Raw genomic sequence first — 27,039 nt, forward strand, 5'->3', positions numbered from 1 at the left:
CATGATCTCAATGCTCATGAGTTCCAGCCCAGCGTCAGGCTCTGTGCTGACAGCTCAGAACCTAGAGACTGCATCAGATTCTGTGTCTCCCTCTCTCTCTGACCCTCCCCTGCTTGCGATCTCTCTCTCTCAAAAATAAACTTTTTTTAAAAACTTAAAAATAAAAAATAAATAAAATGGTTAATTGTACGTTACGTGAATTTCATCTCAATTTTGGAGAGAAGGCAAAAAAAAAAAAAAAAAAAAATCAGAGAACAAAAGCCAAACCCATGCTTAGGTAACTTGATAACCTCAAACACCTGGGAGGTGGGGAGGAGGGGTAAAAATCCAAGAACTAAGCATTTGTCACAGAAATCTAGAAAAAGAACAGCAAATTAAGCCCAAAGAAAGTCAAAAAAAGAAACAAAAATCAGAATAGAAATCAACCAAACAGAAAACAAACATTAAAGAGAAAGGATGAATGCTAAAAGTTGGCTCCACGAGAAGATGAATAACCGAGTAAGAGGGATCAAGAAAAAAAGAGACAGGACACAGTAACTATCTGGAATGAAAAGAAGACATCATTATAGATACTAAACACAGAAAGATCACAAGGGAATACTATTTACAATTTTATGCATACACATTTGAAATTTTAAATAAAATGTAGGCAATACTAGAAAATACAATTTACCAAAACTGATATGAAAACTGAAACTCTAAAGAGTACTATGACATTATAGAAACTGAAGTCATTATTTACAACTTCTCCAGAGAAAACTCCAGGCCTAGAAAGCTTCCTCAGTGACTTTCTACCAAATATTTAAAGAAGCTTTAATACCCTTCTTACACAAATTCTTAAAATAGTGGTAAAAGAAAAAGCACTTCCCAATTCATTTTTATGAAGATGGGTGTTACCTTGGTACAAAATCCGACAAGAAAATTATAAGAAAGGAAAGTTTCAGACCTATCTCATTCATGTACATAGGTGCAAAAATACTAAACGAAAAATTGGTTTAAATAATTCACATAAAAAATAATAACAACTCACAGTTAAATTGGATTTAGTCCAGGAATACAAGGTTGGTTTAATAATTAAGGGAATTAAAATAACTCCCCACTTTTAAAAAAAAAACTGAAAAGTTAAAATGATTACGTAAATAGATGCAGAAAAAGCTTTTGACAAAACTCAGTATCTATTCATGCTTTAAACAAAAACAAACCAGTAATAGAAAGGAACTCCCTTGATCAGAGAAAGGAAAAATTGTCAAGTACTCATTCTCTCTCTACTTCTAAAATTAGGAGCAACCCAAGAATTCCCACTATAACCAATCTATTCAACACTGTACTGGCAGTTATAGTCACTGCAACAAGGTTAAAAAAAAAAAAAACCCAAAAAGTATTAGGACTGGTAAAGATGATATTACTTTATCACTCATAAGCCATATGCTTATAGAAAATCAATCTAGTTGAGATAAATTATCAGAATTAAAGCAAGGTTGCTGGTTACCAAGACAATAGGCAAAAATTAAATGAACTTCTACATATCAGCAATAAACAGAAAATAAAAGTTTAAAAGATGCTATTTGGGGCACCTGGGTGGCTCCGTCAGTTAAACTCTTTTTTTTTTTTTTAGAGAGAAAGAGAGAGCGAGCATGAGCATGCAAGAGCAGGGAAGGGGCAGGAGGCAGGGAAAGAGAGGGAGGGAGGGGAGAGAGGGGGAGAGAGGGGGAGAGAGGGGGAGAGGGGGAGAGAGGGGGAGAGAGGGGGAGAGAGGGGGAGAGAGAGAGAGAGAAAGAAAGAGAAAGAGAGAGAGAGAGAGAGAGAGAGAGAGAGAGAGAGAATAGCAAGCAGGCTCCATGCCCAGCGCAGAGCACAACACTGAGCTCTCACAACCATGAGATCATGACCTGAGCTGAAATCAAGAGTCTGATGCTTAACCCACTAAGCCACCCAGGTGCCCCAAACGTCCAACTCTTGATCTCAGCTCAGGTCTTGATCTAAAGCCCTGCACTGGGCTCCACACTGGGCATGGAGCCTAATATAAAAAATTAAAAAAAAAAAAAAAAAAAGATACTATTTACAATGTCAGAAGATAAAAATAAAACACCAAGAAGTGTAATAAAATTATGCAAGATCATTACAGAGAAAAGTATAAAAATATTGAAATGATGAATTTATACTATCTACATGGACTGGAACATTATTGTAAAGATAAAACATTATTGTAAAGATAAAATCAACAGATCCAGCGCAATCTCAAACCCTCATAGATTGGTTTTGGTTTGGTTTGTAGAATGTATCCAGAAACAGCCAAGGCAATCTTGAAGAAAATCAACAGAAAATCAATAAAATGTGTATTAATTTTCTATTACTGTTCTAACAAGTTACCATAAACTTAGCAGCTTGAAAAAACACATGTATTATCTCCAGTTTCTGTGGGTCAAGACTCTCAGCACAGCATGGCTCAGGGGGTTCTCTGCTTAGACTCTCACAAGGATGAAATCAAGGTATCAGATAAGCTATGTCTCTGTCTAGACACTCTAGGAGAGAGAATCTATTTCCAGGTTCATTTAAGATGCTGGCAAAATTCAGTTCCAAGCAATTATAGGACAAAGGTCTCCATTTCCTTCCTGTCGGTCAAGCGAGAGCTTCTAGAATACAACCTATTCTATATACAAGAATATTCTGTGCCTCATGGCCCTCTTTTCAAGGCAGCAACAGCAGGCCAAGTCCTTTTCATGTTTCTGAGCCAAATTCCTCTGATCTCTCTTGATGCCCCATCTCTCTTCTGCCTTCTTCCCTTCAGCCCCTTTTGTATTTAAGGGGCCTGAGTGGTTAAACTGGTCCCACCAAAATAATCCAAGGTAATCTCACTATTTTAAGGTTTGTTGCCAATAACTTTATACCTGCAAAACCCTTCAGAGCACTACTGTAGATTAGTATTGAATTGAATAACTGGAGAAAAGAAATCTTGGGAGGACATCTTTAGAATTCCACTTATCAAAAGGCGGGATAGTTTGTTTTAATGGATATCAAGGTAATTATATTTACTGGATATCAAGCTGGTAATTAAAACGGTACTGATGAGGGAGCATAAGGCAGGCTGAGGGCAAAACACGAACTAGCACACACGCACACACCCCAGGTGGGATATGTGTGATATTCCTTGGACACTCCAGGCTACCCAAAAACAAGAAAGGACAAAAAACAAATGGTTAAACTGGTAAAGAGTCTCCACCCGTTTACCAGAAAAAGGCAACCTCATCAACAGCTGAGAAAGTCCAGGACTCCCTATGGTCTTCATGTTAATGCTTTGCCAGAGGGAAAAACAACCTTAGCTTGACAGTAGCTAGGCCTCCAATACTTCGTGACTCTTCAGCATATGATAATCCCTTCAGGAACTCTCCTCCAACTCCATAAGACGGTCACCCCCACACTTAAAGTGCAGCTCTTTCTGCCCACAGGTCTTGTCCCCATGCTTTAAGTAAAATCACCTTTTTGCACCAAAGACATCTTCAAGAATTCTTTCTTGGCCGTCAGCTACAAACCCCACCATCACCCCTAAACTTCATTGGCACAAGAATAGACAAATGATACAGAATGCACGGCCGAGAAACAGACATGTTCCTGGGTACAAACGCTTGATTCATAAAAAAAGGGGGCACTGCAAAACAGTGGGAAAGAAGAGTCCATTTCAGTAAACGGATATCAGGACAGCCATATGGAAATGACAATTACTACTACATCACACCACACAGAAAAAACCAACTTCAGAAAGAAAAGCATATGAAAAGCATAACAGGGGCGCCAGGGTGGCTCAGTCAGTTAAGCATTCGACTTCAGCTCAGGTCAGGACCTCACAGCTCATCATGAGTTCAAGCCTGCATCGCGTTCTGTGCTGACAGCTCAGAGCCCAGAGCCTGCTTCAGGTTCTGTGTCTCCCTCTCTCTCTCTGCCCACCCCTCCCCAGCTCCCGCTCTGTTTCTCCCTCTCTCTCCTTCAAAAATAAACAAACATTAACAAAATAATAATAAAAAAGAGACAGAAAGAAAAGTATAACAACGAAGTTTCTGAAAGACAATATTGCAGAGTGGGACAACTTTAGGAACAGTGGCATAAGAAGCTCAGTAGACTATCCCTCCATCCCTCCAGTGAAACAACCATTTAACTGGTGAAACTTTTTTTTTTAACCTGTTTTGTTTTTTTGTTTTTTTGTTTTTACACCAACCAACCAACCATTTAATGTTTCTGGAGATTGTCCTAAGGGCATACAGCAAATGGAGAAACACAAATTCAAGAAAATACACCAAACTAAGATGAGAACAGCACCTCATCTGAGCCACAAGTCACTCCCATTCACACGTCACAACTATACCAGATGGGTTCTGCATGAGCTCCGCTACCCCAGTCCAAGAGTATAATTTCACCCTGGAGGAGAAGGATGCTGGCATCTCCCACCACCCACCCCACCCCCACCCCCAGCTCCATGTTGCAGAAACTATGTCAGGCAGGCATGGATGAGAAAACTAATGGGTCCCTCTTCCCAACCAATTCCCACTAATACAGCAGAAGCTCTACTCCAAAAATACTGTGTCACAATTGCTCACTCATAAGCAAAACTTGTCAGGAGGAGCAAGCTGAGAATACTGATTACCATCCTCATCCAGGGCCCTACTCCTACAGCTGGGTGTCAGTTTAAGAGAAGTTATCTCTTTTCTCTATCCCTAACTCCACTGAAGCAAGGCAGAGATTCTTCCCAGGAGGAAAAAACAGGCTGTAAGAACTGAGAGCTCTGTTCTCCACCTAAGGAAACAGACTTTATTTGGCAGATCATAGGGAAGTTCATTCCTAAGGGAATTTTCCAAAACTATGAAGATTTTGGAGGTAAACAACTAAAAAGAGGATTGTAGTTCCATGACAGAAGTAGCAACAAGCAAAGCTACAGACCATCTAGAAGTTTAACCATGAGAATGATGCAAACTGTGAGAAATGCAGTTACCTCTCAAAGCAAGCACAAGTCTCAAAGACTGTCAACCCTTAAGCTTCTGTAGAAACCTGACTTAATGCAATCAGGCTGTGGAGCAATTTATGCTCCGGGAAGTTGATGAAAGCAACAGAGCAATCAGCTAGCAATTAATGGAGGCTGACAGCTGAGTGTGATGGCAGTAGAAGCAGACCAGCCAAATGCTTAATGGAAAATCAGGGAAAGACAAAAAGAACAGGGTCAAAATCACAGTCATCTCTGGTAGTCAAGAAGACCATGCACATGCCTTTGAGAGGGCCCAGATGTTGGATTCAGCAGAGTTCAAAGCAGCTATTATAGATATGTTCAAAGAACTAAAAGAAACCATGAAAACCATGTTTAAAGAATTAAAGAAAGGTTATTATGACAGCATCTCTTCAAATAGAAGAGAATGCCAATGAATACAAAATAATTAAATTAAAACTCTAGAGTTGAAATGTATAGTAACTAAAATGAAAAATCCACTAGAGGGGCTGAAGAGCTGATTGGAGCTGGCAAAAGAATAAGTTCTTCTGGCTACACCATACAATAATCTGAGTCTACATGAGAGAACCTGAGTGTCAGCAAAGGTAGCATAATTGCATATTTCTCCTTAATTCTCTTAACCAACTTAAAAAAGTAACCACATACAACATGCATATAATTCTGTCATTAGGCCTAAAACATTTAGAAATGGGACATCTGATAATAATAGCATAAAGGAGGCAGGTGGAGACAAACTTTATTAGAGTAAGGAAATGACATTAGATAGTAAACCAAATCTACAGAAAGAAATGAAGAGAAGTGAAATGATAAATAAGAAAGTTAGTAAAAAACTATTATATGTACATGTTTTCCTTTCTTATCAGTTTCTTTAAAAGGCAGAAGTTATATGAAATAATTATAATAAGGTGTTTTTTAGTTTGTAACATAGCAATGTGATTTAAAGAAAAGGATGGAGTAGAACTAAATAGAAATAAAGCTTCTATATATCACCAGAATTATAAATCTGAAGTAGATTTTGACAAGTTGTGTAATGTATACCCTCAAGCAATCACTAAGAAAATAACTCAAAAATAATTTAAAAATCATTAAAGGAATTAAAATGTTACACTAGAAAATAATGCAAAAGAATGCAGTAAAGAAGGCACAGAAAGACAAAAAGAGACCCACAGAAAACAAAAAGCAAAATGGCAGATGTAAATCCAACCGTACCAATATCATTATCAAGAGGTAAAGACTGGGGGCGCCTGGGTGGCTCAGTCAGTTGAGCATCTGACTTTGGCTCAGGTCATGATCTTGAGGTTTGTGGGTATGAGCCCTGCGTCGGGCTCTGTGCTGACAGCTCAGAGCCTGGAGCCTGCTTCGGATTCTGTGTCTCCTTCTCTCTCTGCCCCTCTCCCACTTGTGCTCTGTCTCCCTCTGTCTCTCAAAAATAAATAAATAAATAAATGTAAAAAAAAAATAAAAGTAAAAAAAAGAGGCAAAGACTCTAAGACTGGATTAAAAAAGGACAAGATCCGACTAAGTGCTGTCACACTTTAGATTCACAGACACAAATAGGCTGAAAGTAAATGGATGGAAAGACACGATGCAAATAGCAACGATTAAAAAACTGGAGTAGATATACTACTATCAGACAGCGTTTAAAACATTTCTAGAAGTGAAGAGGAACATTTTATAACAATTAAAGGGTCAAGCCATCAGGAGATAAAAATTATAAATATGTCTGCACCATATAGCAGAGCTTCAAAATACATGAAGCAAAACTGGCAGAATCAAAGGAAGAAACAGACAATCCTACAATAGTTAGAAGACTTTAATACTCCATTTTCAATAGAACTAGACAGAAATTAATAAGGAAAGAAAAAGCTTAAATACTATAAACCAACAAGACCTAACAGGCATGTAGAGGATACTCCAACAACAGAACACATATTCTCCTAATGCACACATCAACATTCTCCAGGACAGACCACATGCAAGGCCATAAAACAAGTATCAACAAATTGAACAGGGCTAAAATCAAAGTATATTCTCCAACCACAAATGAATTACATCAATTACAGAAAGAAATGTGGGAAATCCACAAATATGTGAAAACTAACATACTCCTAAATCAGCAACAGGTCAAAATAAGAAATCAAAAGGAAAATTAGACAACACTTGAGATGAGTAAAAGCAAAAACATAACAAGGGTGCCCGGATGGCTCAGTCGGTTAAGCTTCTGACTTCAGCTCGGGTCATGGTCTCTTGATTCATGAGTTCAAGCCCCGTGTCGGGCTGTGTGCTGACAGCTTGGAGCCTGGAGCCTGCTTCAGATTCTGTGTCTCCCTGTCTCTCTGCCCCTCCCCTGCTCTCACTCTCTCTCTCTCTCTCTCAAAAAAAAAAAAAAACAAAAACAAACAAACAAAAAAAAAACTTAATGATGAACTGATAGCTAACTGAGTGCTTAAAGGGAAATTTACAGCTGTAAATGCCTATATTAAAAGCAAGAAAATACAGGAAAACATTTTTATGAACTTGAGATACTTCTTAAATACCATAAAGGGAGGGAAATAGCAAGCCACAGAAAAGGGGAAGTAATAATAGAAGAAAAGAATACTTATCCAAAATATAAAAAGAATTCCTTTAAATACATCACTGTTTTTTGTAAGACAAACACCACAAAGGAAAACTGACCAAAAGATTTGAACACTTAACATATGTTAGACACCCAAAAGCCAATAAACTTATGCAAAAATGGTTAGCTCATCAAGGAAATGAAAACTAGAACCATAAAACCACCTCACACCCATCAGATTAGCAAGAATAAATAATACTAATAAGATGTGGAACAATAGGAATTCTCATAAATTGCTCATGGGAGTATAAATTGTTACAGCCACTTTGGGAAACCAGTAGGATCTACTAAAGGCAAATAAATATCCTATAAGCCAGTAATTTACTGTTAGGTATATACTCAATAGATATTAATAGTACATGCAGAGACAGGTATAAACATGTTCATACAGCATTATTAGTAATAGTCAAGAAGTGGAAACAATCTAAACATCCATCAACAGATTATATAAACTGTGATATAGGCACACAAAGTAACATTACAGAGCAATGAAAATGAACTACAGTTACAGGAATTAACATGGATATCAAAAAACAAAGTATATACTGTGTGAGTCTTATCTATATAAAGCTCAAAACAGGCATAACCAAGTCAGAATAGTGATTTCTGTGGGAAGAAGAGAGAAGGTAGTGACTGATGGGAGAAGGAATAGGGCTTCTGAATGTTCTGTTTCTTTTTTTTTTTTTTAATGTTTTTATTTATTTTTGACAGAGAGAGAGAGAGAGAGAGAGAGACAGAACACTAGTGGGGGAGGGGCAGAGAGAGAGAAGAAACAAAATCCGAAGCAGTCTCCAGGCTCTGAGCTGTCAGCACAGAGCCTGATGCAGGGCTAGAACTCATGAACAACGAGATCATGACCTGAGCTAAAGTCTGATGTCTGGGCCACCCAGGCGCCCCTGAATGTTCTGTTGACTGAGTGAGTAGTAGTAGTTACACAGATCATGGTTTATAATAATTCACTAAGCTAAAATATATTTGTGGGCATTTTCTATATGTCTTATGCTTCAATAAGATAAAGCAATATACAAAATTTAAAAAATCAGCTGCATCACAGCAAAATTAGAGTACTTGAACTTTAAAGGGCAATATCACAAGAAAAAACTTGTGTTGAATTTAATAAAAGTATAAAACTTTATATAATGGAAAATTTACAAATATATAGAAAGAAAAAAATGGAGAAAATGGTCCCATCAAATATAACAACAACTGACATCACTACCATATATTCTAATGCCTAAGGTAAAAGATATCAAGAAAGATCAGCAATGGGCTCTTGATACAAATACTAAGTTCAAGGGGCGCCTGGGTGGCTCAGTCGGTTAAGCGTCTGACTTCAGCTCAGGTCATGATCTTGAAGTTCCTGAGTTGGAGCCCCACAATGGGCTCTGTGCTGACAGCTCAGAGCCTGGAACCTGCTTCAGATTCTATGTCTCCTTGCCTCCTCTCTCTCTGCCCCTCTCCCACTCATGCTGTCTCTCTCTCTCTCTCTCAAAAATAAAGATTAAGAAAATTCTGAAAAATATTAAGTTCACTCTCACTAGCAATCAAGACATAACTGTAATTCCCTTCTCTAGGGAGCACTTTGTTCATACCTCTATGATAGAAATACAATTCCCTCACTTGCTACTTTTCTTTCTTAGAGAACTTTCCTTCACAGCTGCAAAGGGTTGCTCTATGATCCACAGGAGAATAGTGCTGCCTTGATTCCTGAATGTCCAGTTTCTATTTCAGTCCCCCTGAGGTCTGCGTTCTAAGATATACCCAGCTGTATATCCTTCTAATAGGAAATCTTATTTGCTTAAGTTTTTTTTCTAACAACCAAATGACAAATACCTTGATATAGTATATGCTGCAACTACATCACAGTTCTTCTTTTTATACCGTAAGTTGAAACCTACTAACACAGAGACTGTCTTACTTGATCCACAGCGTGTTTTTTTAAAAGTATATTTTGTAAAAGTACGAATTACTTGTTATGAATTATAGTCTTCCCCATCAGATTGTGACCAAGCTCCTAAGAGGCAGGGACTCTATCATGTATCTTTGTTTTCCCAGTACTAGGCTCTAGGTCCAAAAATACTTGCTGAGTAAATAAACAAACTACACCAGTAAGGTTTCTATAAAACTCTAAAGCTATGACAATTGATTCATAGCTGAGAAGCAATAACAGACATGAAAATCCAAGTTATCCCACTGGGAAGAAATAATAATACACAATAAAATATATGATGCTTAATATTTGTCTCCTTCTACCCAATAAACCAAATCCTTCAAATATACACTAAAGAAGCAATTCAAAGGAAGAAATATTATTGTATGCATAATAAATGCCAAATATTATACAGTGAAATAACAATTATAATTAAGTTTTGGTGTACGTATCAACTAAGTTATGTTAGTATAAATTAAATATATTTATTTAATTATATTATACATTTAATATAATTAAAGTATAATTATGAAACCTACAATACAAGAACACATAGAGATGAGGGAATGTAACCTAAACATTAGTTTTCAATGACTCTCTAATATGAGCTGGTTTTTTTATCCTTGCCTTTCACCTCAAAAGAAAAAATTGACCATTGCATGAACATACATACACAAACACTAACAGCAGCAGCAGCAAGTAACTTAACCAAGGTCACACAGCTCAGAAGTGACAGAGAATGAATATAAATCCAGGTCTATCTATAGTATCCCACAATCCTAACCCCTGGACTACAGTGCCTACACACCCACCAATAAACACACATTATTAAGCACCTACTGCACATAAAGCAATCTCCTTGGTATACACATAAGAACACATGAAAAAACACAATACAAGGCACTTTTACAATTTTCAATGCAGTGCTTTCAAGTATATTTCTGCATATCGAAAGCAATATGAAAAACAAGATGAAGCATAAACACTGCTAATCCAAATATATACTGCTTGATGCTTGCTTAAATGTTATAAACATGTCTCATAAATTTGATCAATTCTCAAGCCACAGAAAATTACAAGAACTAAAATAATGAAAGTAGCAATTTTGAACAACGTTCGAAATCTGCCTCTGTCAGACACAACTTTACTAGAATTCTTCAACAGCCCAGGGAGACAATCCATGTTGCTCCAGCAACAAGGGACCTCTATCCAGATAGTACTTGTTTCTTATTCTTGCCATTTATATATTTTTTTAAGTTTACTTATTTATCTTGAGAGAGAGGGAGAGAGAGCACAAGCAGGGAAGGGGCAGAGAGAGAATTCCAAGCAGGCTCCGTGCTGTCAGAGCGGAGCTGGATGTGGGGCTTGAACCAAGAACTGTGAGATCATGACCTGAGTCAAAAGCAAGAGTTGGACGCTAAACCGACTGAGCCACTCAGACGCCCCATTTTTTGCCATTTGAATAAAGAAAAAAATTAAATTCTAAAGCATTATATCTATATATAATAGTAATATTTAACATATAATGACTGCTTAATGTGCCACGAATTTCTCATTTAATTCTCACAACCTTGTGAAGTAGTTACCACTAGTATCCCAACCTACAATCAAGAAAATCTATAGGTGAGGCACTGAGAGGTTAAGTAACCACAGTTTAAGTGACAAAATTCAAATGGGAACCCAGGTCTGACAATTGCATGCTTATAACTATTACTTATGTTACACTAACTTACTACATCATAATGCTTTTTACATATGGTATCAATATCTAAAAACTAAGGACAATGCTGTCAACGAGGTCAAAGAAATAGGAGACACTAGACAGAAAGAGGAGTAGGAGCCAAGAGCTTGCAGGATACTGCCACTTACTAGCCTTAGGTTTTTTACTGTATAAAAGCATAAAAGTTTATTAAAATGTTTAAAAGCATAAAACAAAAGTTTTTAAATAGAGTAAGAGATGCCCAGAAAAAATATAATAAAGCATTTGACAAACTCAATTAGATACATGTTCCTTGTCAGGTTTGCAACCTTTCAATTAAGTGCAAAGCACTGTGTTAATAATATTTAAGCCCAGTACTTCATAGGATGAGTTGAACCTCACCTGCTTCAAAAATACATGCCCATCTCATGCACTGCAGATATATGAACTCAGTACAATCCTTAATATAATATTTGACAACACTCATCAAAAGTCCTAAAATTGTCATATTTTTTGCCGACAATTCCACTGAAAACTGTCTTTAAGGAAAAAAAAAAAAAAAGCTTTTACTCAAAGATATTTATTATACCACTACATAATAGCCAAAACAATAAAATTTAAATTAAAAATAAATAAAAAGAAAAAAATAACCTAAATAACTACCATAGTTGTTTTTGTTCACCATAATCCCTTTCTCAGGAAAACTACCACTCAACTAATCTGTGTGATCTTAAGGGGATTATCAATCATGATTTTCTGTGGGTTCCCCAACTCACCCTACCCACAGCCACAGTAGCTAGTTACCTTGCAGAACTTCATCTCCCAGGTCCCAGTGACTGGTTAAGAAACTGACAATTAGAAACATCAGCATCACGGGTGTAGGGATGGCTCCGTTGACTGAGCATTCAACTCTTGATTTCAGCTCAGGTCATGATCCCAGGGTCATGGGATCGAGCCCCATGTCAGGCTCTGCACTGAGCATGGAGCCTGCTTAAGATTCTCTCCCTCTCTCCTTCTGCCCCTCACCCCCACTCTCGCACTCTCCCTCTCTAAAATTAAAAAAAAAAAAAAAAAAAAAGCAGCAACCCAAAACTGACTGACATGTGGACATCAGGAAAGGGAAGCTATCTTTCAATTGTCATTGCTACACTAAAAGGTATGTGTCTGGAAGTTCCAAAAAGAGGCTACAAGAATCCAGAAATGGAAACAGAGACTCAATGCCATTATGTGAAATCTTGAATCTAAGCTATTTCCATAGCCATTCCAGGCTCTTCCACACATACAATTCCCACTTACATAAACCAATACATTTCTTTTGTTTAATTTACCAAGGCATATGTTAAGTTTTTATCACAGGTAAGCAACAGAACCATGACTAAAACACTACCTAAAGAAGAATGCTTAAGTTAGTAAATTATAGTCCATTCATCCAATGGAATACTGTTGACAAAATAGGGTAACTGTAAGAGCATGCACTCAGGAGTCTAGTCTGAGTCCTGGCTCTGCTACATGTTCTCTATGCGTTCTTCAGTAAGTTACTTAACCTCTCTGGGCCTCAATTTTCTCATCTGTAAAACAGGGATATAACAGAACTTACTTCGTATGATTGTTACAAGTAAATGAGTTACTATTTACAAAGTACCTAGAATAGGGTCTACCATTAATAAGTATATGAATATTTTAAATAAATGAGGGGCGCCTGGGTGGCTCAGTCGGTTAAGCATCTGACTTCCGCTCAGGTCATGATCTCATGGTTAGTGCATTCAAGCCCTGCATGGGGCTCTGTGCTGAGAGCTGAGAGCTCAGAGCCTGGAGCCTGCTTCAGATTCTGTGTCTCCCTCTGTCTCTGCCCCTCCTCTGCTCGCACTCTGTGTGTCTCTCTCAAAAAATAAACATTAAAAAATAAGTAAGTAAGATACATAAGTAAAACAAGTAACATACTAAGTTGACTAAATCATATAATTACGATGATATTTTTAAAAACGTGTGCACAGAAAAAAGGAAAAACTGTATTTTTAAAGAGGCAAACACTATATATCCAAAGAGGAAAAAAAAGTGGAACATGCCTCAGATCTTATGAGAGACAGGAGGAATCTGACTGGCCTCACACAAATCCCTATGACCTTCACAAGTGTCACAATATTTTATCATCAGATGGGAAGCACATACACAGCGTCAAGTGTCAATCATAAAATCACACAATGTATCACATTTAACAAAACTAGCGATACTATTAACAATAAAGCTTAAGAATTTAAATCTAGAAAAAGTTTGTCATTACCTCCAGCTGAATCAGTTTCCAAGGAAGGCACAAAGTTAGGAGTGTGACCAGTGAAGAAGAACAAATGTTATCCCAGAAGTCACTCATATTTGGCTTTGTAATGCATCTTTGTAGAATATACACATTTTTGCTTAAATATGGGTATAACTTGTCTTCTGCAGTCCCAACATTTCAGAACTAATAATGAAGCCACAGGAGAAGATTTGAGTTTCAGGGCGCCTGGGTAGCTCAGTGGTTAAGCATCCAACTCGATTTCGGCTCATGTCATGATCACCCAGTTTGTGAGCTCAAGCCCTGTATCAGGCTCTACGCTGAGGGCATGGAGCCTCTATGGGATACTCTTTCTCCCTCTTTCTCTGTCCCTCCCCTCTCCCCCCAAAAAAGAAACTTTAAAAGTTAAAAAAAAAAAAAAAAAAGATTTAAGCTTCATAACCTACCCACTGGATCAGCTCTGTCTTTCCTCATCATGCTTTGAATTCCTATTAACCTAGTCAAATTCTCTGTCTCTCGTTAGATTTACTAAATAATACATATTATCAAGAGATTTTTTTTGTAAGCAATAAAGTAGTTAAAACTAAACACTTTAAAAAATACTTCTTATAGACAAGCCATAGCTTCAAGCCTCTTGCTTCAAGCCTCAAAGCACCTCAACTTTGTTCAGAACCTTATGTACCAGGTTATAAAGCCTCCTGTACTCAGTAGGAAATTCTTTGTTCCAACCCTAATGTTTATTTGCTACGGCTGTGGTGGGCTTATGAGGCCAAATGGGAAGATAAATGGCATTCCAATTTAGATTATTAAACATAAAAATAAGGTTTTTCACTAGTGTACCTCTAACATTTCCCATGAAAGAACTAAACATATCTGAAAAAACGAAATGTAAGATTTGCACAGCTGGCATAACTTTCTAAATTGGGTTGTTTGGTTTGGGATTTATTATATGTGTCGTTTTTTAATCTTATCTTCATACGTGTATAAAAACTCATGCAAAGGGGCACTGGGTGGCTCAGTTGGTTGAGCGTCCAACTTCGGCTCAGGTCATGATCTCGCGGTTTGTGAGTCTGAGCCCCACTTCGGGCTCTGTGCTGACAGCTCAGAGCCTGGAGCCTACTTCAGATTCTCTCTCTCTCTCTCTCTCTCTCTCTCTCTCTCTCTCTCTCTCACACACACACACACACACACACACACACACACACACACACTCTTTTCTTCAAAAATAAATAAAACATTAAAAAAAAAACTCATGCAAAAAAAAAAAACAAAAAACAAAAACTAACACAAGTTTATAGGTAAACTGAATGGGCCTAAAAGATTAGTAAATTAAAATCTGTTAAGGAAAAATAACTAAGAAAGTAACCAAAATGAAATTTCTGTATCTTAGGTAACATATCCTCGTGATATGTTACCTAAAATGTAGACACTACATTAAAATGCAGACTTTGCTCAAATTTCAGCCCTAGCATTCACTGCTGCATCACACAAGTTTCTTCACTTCTCTTGTGCTTCAGTTTCCTCATCTGTAAAATGAGAATGAAAGTTGCGTACACCTCACAAAGTTACGAGAATTAAATGAATATATGCAAACAATAAATTGTGGCTATTATTGTTGGTGCTATCCATAATATCACTCTCTAAAATATAACCTAAGAATTACTAACATAAGCATCTTCCTGGGTCTGAAAATATGTGCACCTTAAGATACATAATCACTCAATTTTTAAGAAGACATAACAGTCTTTCAGCAAAACTTTGTGTTGGGTGCCAATACAGAAGACATCCTGGTATGCACTAAGAATACAGAAATGAACAAAACACAATCTCTGAATTCAAGACTTCTCCATCTAGCAGGCAACACAAATAAAACTGTGATAAAAGACAGCACAACGGACAGCACAACGGACGTGCTATTAAATAATGACAATCCTAACTCAGGGGGGAAACACTCCAGAACCTAGCTACTTCACTTCAGAGTACCACACTGTTATTTATGTAGCTAACATTGTTTTTAATATATTCATAACAGTGTTTCAGAAAGTAGATCATTAAAAACAAGATCACTCAGCACACTACTTACCAAGCTCATAAACTTGAAAATTTTTTCCATAATAATGAAGGTGATATCTTCCCTTAACAAACCCAAACATAACCTTGAAAAAGTCACACTGCTTCTTCAAGAAACATCTCTTTCACCAATAAATAAAAGCTACCAAACTTTCCTCCAATAAGTTATATTAGGACAAATGTCAAAAGAATAATATTTTTGAGCTGGTCGAGACCTCTGACAGCCTCGAATCCAAACCCCCTCATTTTACAGATGAAAAGAAGCCACAAAGTATAATGGAAAAAGCACTAAGTTGAAAGTCAGAAGAGTGAATTTTGGTCCCAGGTCTCTCACAATAAAAGCCTGGGTAAATTATCTAAGTTTCCTCATCTGTAAAATGAGAGGTTTGGACTCAATTGCTTCCAAGGTCCCTTTCAGCTCTACAATTCTCATTTTATGAAACTGAAGCAGAGAGATAAGCAACTTGCCCAAGGTTACACAGCTAGTTAATGGCAAAGCAGGGACTACACTTGGATTTCAATTACGATCAATGTACTTTCTCATCTGTACCATACTGCTTCTCTTACTTCATAACACTATTCTTCTAAATTTTTCTTAGATTTTTGGAAATGATTAACAAGCATGAAGCGTTTCATGAAACTAAATAATTTATTCCTATGGCTCTTCTATAAAAACAGCTCTAAATCCAACTGCAGCAAGTTCATGAAGTCTCGAGCTGTGTGTCACTTACTACACTTAAGTTGAACTTCAATGAAGTTATGGGAATTTATGCTTAAGTTCCCTAAAATCTAACTTTTCAATCCAACTCATAAAAGAGATTATGTTCCTTATAAAATTAAAATATGAATTGTTACAGGTAATGGTAAGTATTATATGCATAATTCTCTGAATACGAGGAGAATTAAAATTCTTCATTTTACTTTATGTCCTGGTTATATTTAATAGGCATTTTTAAATTCAAGAGTAATCAATTTCAACACTTTTCTTTCATGTATCTTCTTTTCAGACTCTCTAGCTTTAAAACCATTAGAACAGATTAAGCATATTCCTTCTGAAATCACATAAACAATTACAAATAAGACTATAAAGACCGGTGAGAGTTTCTCTTTCAAAATTGAAAATCAGCCCCCACAGTATTCTAAAATTCTGTGCCTGAATATATTACAAACTCTACTAAACTGTATCATAAGCAGCATCTGATTCCCTAAAATGCCCTCAAAGCTTATTATATTTCACAGGGAATTTAGCAAGATTTCAGGAAGACTAATAGCGTTGATTCCTGAAAATACAAGAAAATACTCAGAGGAAAAGCACAATAAAAACACAAAATAAAGTCAACAAGAGTTTCATACCAGTGACTGAAGAGAATATTCAAATCATTCACACACATATAAGTACAGTTTAACTATAGAATTAAGTGATTTTCAAAGAATCACAGAATGTTTATATTTTTAAATTGGATGGGACCTGAAGTCACTTAATCCAATAGCACTCAAAATAAGAATCAACAGAATTTATCTCTGCCTCACCCAAAAATGTCCCTGTAGACTGCTTTAAATTCTTATTGCTAAATACTTCCAAGAGCAGTTTTTTCCACTGTTGGACAAGTCTAGCTGCTATACAGTTCTTACTAACATCCTTGCCAAAAAATTATACTGAATTCAATCTATGCCTAACTTTCACCTGCTGGTCTACATTCTAGAATAGCAGAATGATTCTACTCACTCTGCTATTTACATTTTTGAAATACAAGACAGCTATCATGCTTCCCACCATTTCAGTGGTCTCTTATTTGGGCTATAAATGTATAGTCCACAGATTTCTTGTGGGTTCTGGAGACATTTCGGAAATACGGTGTACTTCCACACTGAAGTAACGTTTTAAAAAAACCTGCCACTTGTCAAATTTTGGTGTAATATCAAAGAAGAATAGACACAATTTCTTTAAAAAGACTATTAAAATACATCATCTTTTCTAATTACCTATCTATATGAAGCTGGATTTTCTTCACAATACCTCAATCAAAATAAATCATAACAGACTGAAAGCAGAAGCAAAATGCAGCTGTCTCCTAATAAGCCAGAAATTAAAGTGATGTAAAACTATGAAACAATGCCACCACTCTCACTCAAGTTTTTGTTTTACAATACTTTTTCTTCATTTAAAAACGTTACCAAGTAATCAGTTTACTATTTTTACATAAGATAGTACTTTTGAAATTATTTCTAAAACAGTAAATATTGATAGGCATATCCCAAATAAAATCTCTTTAGAGTTCTCAGTAATTTTTAAGACAGCAAAGGGTTCCTGAAACCAAAAAAAGTATTTCCCAAGGGCAGATTCCCAGACCTCTAACTATCCTGGGATGCTCTCTTTTCTCTCTCCTCCAATTCATAAATGTGCCTCTGTAAAGAAGGCACCAACTACATATCTATTCCTAAGCTAAAACCCTTAAACATACAACCCTGTCCTCCAGCTAGTGACTACAAGCAATTAAATGGCCATCTGGTACACCTTTATTTTTAACATCTCCCTACAGGTATTAATCATCCAGAGTCAAATACTTTAATTCTTCTATCTAAGGGATGCAGTCTGTAAATATGAAAATAAAATGAGCAACAGTTTAATTACACTGTGGTATTATCTTTTTAACCAAACTACTTTCACTGTTTACATAAAAATAAAGCAAATTATTCATATCTAGTAAGATGGAACAGAAAGAAAATCCAACTCTTCTGTATAATCATTTGATTCTTAGCAATAACTTATTCAAAAGTACCCATGTACTGACAGGCAAGAAAAACCATCTGTTCTTCTAGCCAATATGACACCAGGTTCCTAGGCCTCAGTAAAGCAAACTAACCTTTATTTGGAAATGCACTTAATTTCTTCTCATTTCCTTAACCACAGGATTATTAGAAGATAAAATGGGATAAAGATTGGGGCACCTGGGTGGCTCAGTCAATTAAGCCTCTGACTTTGGCTCAGGTCATGATCTCACGGTTCATGAGTTCGAGCCCCACACCGGACTCTTTGCTGTCAGCACAGAGCCTGCTTCGGATTCCCTGTCCTCCTACCCCCACCCCTCCCCAGCTCATTCTCTCTGTCTCAAAATACATCAATAAACTTTTAAAAAATGGAATAGAGATCACAGGTTTAGAAGATCCAACATGAAATCCAGAGTGACAACTGCTGACTTTCCCAAGGAAAAAGCCTTGGGACTCTTGGGAATAGAAGTGGTCTATCCTCTATCACACAAATTACTAAATTCCAACAAATCCCTAATTCTTACAATATTTAAAGGTGTATTTTATTTGTAATCAAGCAAAACTATATTAATATGAGAATAGAGAAAGGAAAGAAGAGAGCCAAAATATAGAGCATTGAAAATAATCACAGTATACTATTAAATTTTTGGTTTCAAATATATCAAAACTTCAAAATAATCAATTTTTACAGTTCTGACACATCTTCAAAAACAGCCCATGTTTTTGAACTCCGTGAAGGAGTTCCTCACGTAGCTTTGTACACATACATCCATGTATCTTCTGAGTTTAAATTTTTCTGTTATGTTACATGAAATTGCTTCAATTCTTCAGAAACAAAGTTTGTTTTCACCTTGATCCATACATCCTTTTCTTTTTTAAATGTTTACTTTTTAGAGACAGAGAAAGAGAGAGAGCAAGAACAGGGGAGGGGCAGAGAGGGAGGGAGACAGAGGATCCCAAGCAGGCTCTGTGCTGACAGCAAGAGCCTTACGTGGGGCTCGAACCCACAAACCGTGAGGTCATGATGTGAACCGAAGTCAGCCACTTAACCCACTGAGCCACCCAGGTGCCCCAGATGCATATATTCAAGTTCTACTAATATTAACGGTTCTTACTAACAGTCACCCTAAGTCCAAAACTCCCTCAACTTACATCAACTTATACAATATACTAACGTGCATATCCACAAAAGATGTTAAAACACTTGTTAAAATGAACACTGGGATCTCACTCAAAAGTAAATGTCTCCATCATTATGTCTAAGGTTTCATATATGCAATTCCTATTAGCATTAATGATACTCGAAAGACAATAGCTTCAGAATAAATACATAGAACCCTAGAGAAAATTAACACAGTTTTAACTTACATGCTGGTTGGTCAAAAAGAAATATACCACTGTGGCCACAGAAGTACTTGATGAAATATAAATGTTCACAAAAGCACGTCTTGTTATTTTATTAATAAACAAAAGATTCACTAATTTAGTTTACATAAAAGCCTACTGTAATCCAAACTGCTACAAAGAATTCTAGTTATTTGGAAGCTCAAGCTAAATTATTCTAACCCCTCAGGATTTTCAAACATCAGGAAAATTGCAGAATGACACAGAAGTTTTTTAACTAGAGTTAAAGTAACCTCAGAAACTCACAATCTAGACTTTGTAGCCCCTAAATTACTAATACTGATAATTGATGTTACAGATGAACAATTCAACACTACGTCTTGGCTCAGTGAAATGGCTCAATACATACTTGAGAAATAAATGAATGATAAAAAGGTATAGCCTTTTAAAAAGACGGTCTTTCCCAAGACCATCATTTACTATCACTCATTACACTATTACTGATAACACTATCATTAAGTATCTTAATGAAACTACAGATAAAAATAAAAGCATACTAAAAGCACCAATTGCTCTATTTACAAAATAGAATTTGGAACATTCATTTACAAATTTTCAAGTGCAAAAAGAAAAATCGCCAGATGCACTAAATTTGAATTAATAAATAAACTTTTATCTTCTAATAATCAGAACTCAGTGTTGGGGGTAAGATGGAAAAGGGGAAAATGTCTCTCAATGTACTCAGCATGCTTAATGGATGCCATAAATCAAATCTTTCCATGAATTTTCTGGAGCAAATTCATGCCAATCTTTGAGCCTATTGTCACTTTCACACATGCTCACAGGAACAAGATGACAAAGAATGCTATGCCTGAACCACTAGATTCAGGGCACAAAACACTTGATTAACAATTGTCAAGGCTGAGTAGTAAATATTGACAGATATTTTCAAAATAAATTAACCCCACCAATACCTACATAAACCAAAGCTCCTGGTTTCCTTTAAGGATTCACAAGACTATTGGACTTCCAGACATTTATTGAAAATGTGGTTACAGTCTCCTTGTGTGACACAACTGGGAGTGAACAACCCATTTACCAACTGCTGATGAATACCGCTAAACGGTTTCCCAGACAAAAGAGCGTTAAACGTGATTCCATGCGCATTTCTTCCTCCCCCATAAATGCCTCTTCTTCCAAATTTCATTTTATGTCGTATACTTAAAGTTAAATACAGCAAGTTGAAATCTTGGTCAAAAGCACTCCTGTGTCTTTACTAGCTGTGTAACTGCTACATCTGGTGGCAGCACACTTGCATGCAAGAAACCAGAAAACTTAGAAAACAATTGTAACCGATTTGGTGCGTGTTTGCAGTAACCTTTACGCCGATATTTCCCACAAAACCCACGACCCTGTCAGGGAACAGTAGCCTACTTGCACAAGAGAGATAACGCACCAACACGCAGTGGGTGATGGCGAAGGAGAGAAAGTTGCAACCATCTGGAGAGGGTGGTTTCAAAAGCCTGCCCACGAGTCAGTCTGCCGTTTAAATTGCTCTAAGGGGCCAGGCAGGGGATCAAAGTCGGCTTTGATAATTTAAGCGACTCTCCCCCAAAGGGCAGGGACCCCGCTAGCGAGGGGCATCCTCCAGGTCCCGGGCTGCAAAGCTCGCAGAGCGGGGACCGCCTCTATGGGAGGAGTGCGCGAGGGAAGGGGAGGGGGCTCGAGGATGAATGCTTCAACGGGAGGGAAAACCCACCAGAGACCGGAGGCCAGGAGGTTAAGAGTACTGAGTGTACTAGCAAATGGAGCAGAAAGGGGCTGGCGTCCGGGGGGAGGCTTCCCACCCTAGCAGCACGGGCTCTTAGGAACCCCATGCGAGTCTGCGCGCCTCGCCCCGTCCCCTCCAGCGCGCACCCCCTCGTCCGTCTCCGCCGCCACCCGCGAACCACCACCCACAGCCAACGCACTACCTCCCCGGAGCCGGGCGGCCTCGCGTCCTCCTCGTCACCATCCCCCACCCCGGGGTCGGCGGAGGAGACCCGGGGGGCGCGGGGGCCGCGGCGCGAGAGACGAGGCCCGCGAGCGGGCGCGGGCGCGACGGCGCTTACCTTCCCTGGGCCTCCCGGATGGCGGCGTGTGATTCAGCAGGGACCTGGCCGCCGCCGCCGAGCCCGGGGTTGGAGACGTGGAGAGCTGGGACCAAGATGGCGGCCCCTCCAAACTTCCACTGCTACTTTGGACACTCATCAAGCTACTTTCTGGGAACCCGACTCCCCCCCTGCGACGGCAGCGGCGGCAACGGCACCGGCACCCGCCTCCGTCATGGCGGGGGCCGCGCTGAGGGCGAGCGAGGGAGCGAGGGCAGGGAGGGGAGAGTCAAGGGGATGGGGGAGGAAACCGAGAAGGGGGGAGGTAGGAAGGGAAGAGGTGAGGGGAGGAGAGGGGACGGGGAGGAGGAAAAGGGGGAGAAGCGAGGGAGCAGGCGGGCGCGCCGGGGAAGAGGCGGAGGGAAGGAGCGCGGCGGCGGAGGCGTCGAGGGGGCGCCCGGCGGTGTGCAGGCGGAGCGCGGGCTGCGCCGGCCGAGGAGACTTCCGCGAGCGGAACCTGCCGGCACCTCTGCAGTGCGTCGGCCCCCGGCGTCGCCTGGGTGGCGGCGGCGGCGGCGGCGGCGGCGGGCGGTGGGTGGCGGCTGAGGCGGCGGGGTAACCTCTGCATCAGTTACAGGCGGCGGCGGCGTCACGCGCCGCCTGTGCAAACACTATCGCGAGGCTCCTGTGCCTCCGGTAGCGGCGGCGGCGGCGGCGGCGGCCGCGGGAGCAGGCATGGGGGAGGGACCTGCCAGGGGTTGGGGGCGGGGGGGGGTGTGGAGAGGGAGCGAGCGCGTGAGGGAGGAGACGCGGGTGCCGGGCGCCCCTGGCGCACCCGCGGATCTCAGCGCGGCGCGGGAGCCCCGGGCCGGCTGACTCGAGAGCGCGGGGGCGGCCTCCCCGCGCCGGCCGGAGGGAGGCGCACCCCGCACGCTCCCCCGCCGGCTCTGGCTCCCGCTCCGTTGCCACCTGACTCCCCCTCCCTCCCGCGGAAGCGCGCCTGGCTCCCGACCCACACCCAGCCTGGGGAGAAATGCTTCTGCTCTCGCTGGGCTGTCCTTCTCAGGAGTTCGATGTGATCATTTCTCAAAATGGAACTGAAAAGTTAAGAGTTGCTTCTTTCTGTCCCCTTTGTAGTGTGCGAAAAAACCTGCGTGCGTCTCCCCGTCTGCAGAATTGTAGTGATTACCGAATAGAAGAGCTACGAAAATAAGTTGGGGGCGGGGGAGGGCGAAAATAAAACTTTATGAATGTTTTCTAAAAAGAATCTTTACCGGTGTTGTGCACTGTGTGTGGTGTACAATTCTTTGTTTTAAGACGGTAAGTGGATAATCTGGATAGAAAAAAACTTGATTAATGAATTCACACATTTAGGGAAACTATCCAGTGTTCATCTTGTAGGAGAGTATGGTTTCTAGAAAGTTCCAACTTGTTTTCATGCCGACGCTGAGTTACGGCTAGAAAATCCCAAAGCAAGTTACAGCATTTGCCAAAATGTATAGATACAGTGTAGCCTTCTCCACACCTTCACACCCACACACAGAAGACACACCACGGATTGGGCATCTTGTACATAAAGTAGCTGTGTAATAGCTCAGGAAAAACAACAAGGTTATTGCTCCCTTTAAGAAACCAAATTGACTATAACACTAAAAAGATTATGATAATAGAGCAACTGTACAGGCATGAGGAAATGGTATGATTACCAGGGGGACAAAAATGTCATTTCTATTTTTTATTTTTATGACTTTGCATTTCTCATAGTAATGTTATGTTCAGATAAACTATCATACTAGAATAGAGCCTTGGTTGTCAGTTATCACCAGAAGTAATTTTAGTTTTCTTATATTTCAGATTCTTCAGTGAGTTCTTAGTCATGTTCTGCATTTCAGACCTAAGAGGTGGATCTCACAAATTAAACAACTTTTTGAAGTATAGCTGATGTACAATAAACTGCACATATTTAAAGTATACAGTATAGGTTTTGATGTGTATACAACCGTGAAACCATTTCTGTAATCAGGATAATGAATATATCCATCAGTCTCCAAAGTTTCCTCTACCTTTGATACTCCTTTTGTATTCCCAACTGCATCCCCAAGTCACCACAGATCTGCTGTCACTTAGTTTGCATTTTCCAGAATTTTGGATAAATGGAATCATATAGTTTGTACTCCTCCAGCTTCTTTTTCTCAACATAATTGAGTTTACTCTACATTGTTGCACTTAATATTTTTGTGTTGTTGCCAGAGTAGCCCATTGTATGAATAGAACCCTGTTTATCCGTTAACCTGTTAATGAACATTGGGATTGTTTCCACATTGAGACCATTACAAATAATGCTACTATGATCATTGGTTTGTGTAGAAGTCTGTGGACATATGTTTTCCTTTTTCTTGGAGATGTATCTAGGACCTTACCATTATTAGACTTTTATACCAAAGTACATGCACTCTAAGGGGGAAACAGAGTTCCCGTAAGGACATGTAGGTAAATATATGCTCTTTCTGTATTTTAAGAGTAAGCTTGGGGCACTAGGGTGACTCAGTCGGGTAAGTGCCTGACTCTTGATTTTGGCTTAAATCATGATGGCAGGATCGTGAGATTGAGCCCCACATGGGGTTCTGCACTAGGCGTGGAGGCTGCTTAAGATTCTCTCTCTTCCTCTTCCCCTACCCCTCCCCCCCCCAGCTCATGCTTGCTTGCTCTCTCTCTCTCTCTCTCTCTCTCTCTCTCTCTCAAAAAAAAAAAAAAAAAGTGAGCTTAGTCAGCTGAGTATGATGAAAAGAGAATAGGACAGGAAGTCAAGATACTTGGGTATTAGTCTCAGCAGATAACAATCCCTCTTGATTTAATTTCCTCACCTGTGAAAAAGGTTAGCACCACTAGGTGGTCTCTAAATCTCCTACCAATGCCAAGACTTCTTTCAGAGCTTAGCTCCTCTCCTGTAGTAAACACAACCCAACCAAAGAGATTTGATGGTGGGTTATCTTCCAACCTTCTCCACAGCTTCCAGTTATCTTTATACCAACCTAGGTTACATTTTATGCTGACCTGCTCCTTTTATTTTAAATGGTAAATAGAGGATCACAGCATATACATAATTCAATGTAGATACATTGTTACAAGTGCTGCCTAGGAAGGACAATAAAATGATTGATTCCTGCATTCCTGTAGTTTACATTAAAGATCATCAAGGCTAACTTGTAAAGAGGCTGCTGCCAGCAGTAGAGTTAACTAAATAAACCGTGGGGTAGCCTGAAAATGGAATATCATGTCATCATTTAAAATCAGATTTTGAAAGAATACTGAAAAAGATAATAAAATTTTCACACTGTAGTAAGTGAAAAGGTGGGTATGATTCCAGTTTGTAAGTATGCATAACAAATGACTGCAAGGGTGCACCCCAAATAGTTCCTAATTGCTAGCCTTGGATTGTGACATTAGATAATTATTCTTTCTCCTTTATGATTTCCAAATTTGGTACAATAAATCATTTTATTTTTTTAAGTAAAGCATAAAAATTATACAAATAGATGGTTTTATAAAATGATTATGATAATGAAAACGTAGAGGGTGAGTAGAGGCTCCCCTGCATCTTGCACATCAGCTAGTACAGAGGCATTCAAAAATTATTTGATAGAGATAGATAGGATGGCTAGAGTGACAATTTACACAATAGGAAAAGGTACAGAAAAGTCAGGAGGGTCCAGATTTGGACAGAAAGGAACACCTGCCACTCTGGGGATGGAGAAATCTCTAGAAAAGCAAGAAAGGATCATTGAAAGGGGAGTTTTGGCAAGCTTCCTTGGCAAAATATGCCCAGAGGGAAAGCCAGCATGAGAACACAAGAGTGAACTGAATAAGTGAGAAGGCAGTAAACCTGCCTAGAAAGAATCAGGATGAGCTGGGGAAAGTGTTCTTTCTGTGAATTGAGTGCTCCATGAAGACAGACTCAAAGCTTTAGTACAGTGCCTGGCACAGACACTCTGTCAACATTTATGGGATAAATGAATGATGAGGATTAGCCGGGATACAAGTGAGGGAGCAATGCAGGAGGGTCTCCTGATAGGTCATATACCAAAGGGGATATCTTAGCTCCCATCTATATACTAATCATAATTTAGAACTACATTTATTAGACTCTGTATATGCCATAGTAAAAATAGTTACAAAGCAGACAAGACTATAGATATAAAAAATGCATTTTATATTTATTATTTGATTCCTTCCAAAGTTGAGGAAATACTTAATGCCCAAGTTCCTTTCCCCCCAACCAACCAGAAAAGAGCCTACAGAATGGAAAAAGTGCCCTGAGTATTCCCCATACAGTGTGGTGTCGGAGCCCGTTCATATTGCCCAGAGAACAGATTGGGTGCATCTCTCCCCAACTCAGAGTTCAGTGATGTCACACTGGTAGCTTGAAGTCAGCCATGGTAAGAGTATTTACAACCCCAAAGGCATCAAAGGCTACAAATCAGGGCTTCCTCACCAGCATACCGCTGCTCCCATAGTGCATACATCATTTCTTTACTGTTCTGTTTCCCCACCTTGGCTAAAAGCCTAGAGAGGACAAGGACCTTGTCTTTCATGTTTACAGGTATAGTCCCAGCATCTAGCACCTGCCTGGCATTGAGTTGATGCTGTATGCACATTGGTTGAGCCAATTAGTTACCCATATAGTTGGTTAGCAAGCATTTGAGCCCCCTGAGCTAACAACTGGGTTGGCCGCTCTGGCAGAGGGAAAAAGGACCAAATATTCCATCACCCCCTCATATTTCATTGGCCAATGTTTGTGATTTGGTAAAGTTTACTGACATTGTTAGGGTTGCCAGATGAAATATAATTTTTTCATGGACCATACTAACATTAAAAAAGTATTGGTTGTTCATGTGAAATTCAAATCAAACTGAGCATGCTGTATTTTTATTTATTAAATCTGGCCCTTTTGAACTAAGCAGAGAGTAGTTAATGAGTACTTCCTAGTAAAGTTGAATTCTATGACCTGAAAATTCCATTCCAAAGAATATATCCTAGAGGAATTCTTGCTTGTGTGCAATAGGACATAAGAACAAGAATGTCCATAGCAGCCCAAAACTGGAAACCACCCAGATGTCCATTGACAGAATGGATAAATAAATAGAAATATGTATCTTCACACAATAGGAGATTATTCAACAATTAAAATGCTCACAAGCAAGGCGCCTGGGTGGCTCAGTCGGTTAAGGCATCTGACTTTAGCTCAGGTCATGATCGCA

The 27,039-nt window shown here is 39.2% G+C and overlaps 1 protein-coding gene across 3 annotated transcripts in view; it reads right to left on the reverse strand.

Annotated features, from left to right (window-relative positions):
* The window catches only part of TLK1 (tousled like kinase 1), a 145,563-nt gene extending 123,519 nt beyond the window's left edge, over positions 1-22,044 (reverse strand). Inside the window, exon 1 of one of the 3 annotated variants that reach the window (XM_042994669.1) lies at positions 21,803-22,044. In XM_042994669.1, the coding sequence (XP_042850603.1) occupies positions 21,803-21,941 (139 nt within the window). In that variant the 5' untranslated portion in view covers positions 21,942-22,044. The remainder of the gene's footprint in view (positions 1-21,802) is intronic. The other 2 variants (XM_042994671.1, XM_042994670.1) reach the window with 2 other exon arrangements.
* Positions 22,045-27,039: the final 4,995 nt, after the last annotated feature.

Source organism: Panthera tigris, chromosome C1, assembly GCF_018350195.1.
Source record: "Panthera tigris isolate Pti1 chromosome C1, P.tigris_Pti1_mat1.1, whole genome shotgun sequence".
Classification (NCBI taxonomy): domain Eukaryota; kingdom Metazoa; phylum Chordata; class Mammalia; order Carnivora; family Felidae; genus Panthera; species Panthera tigris.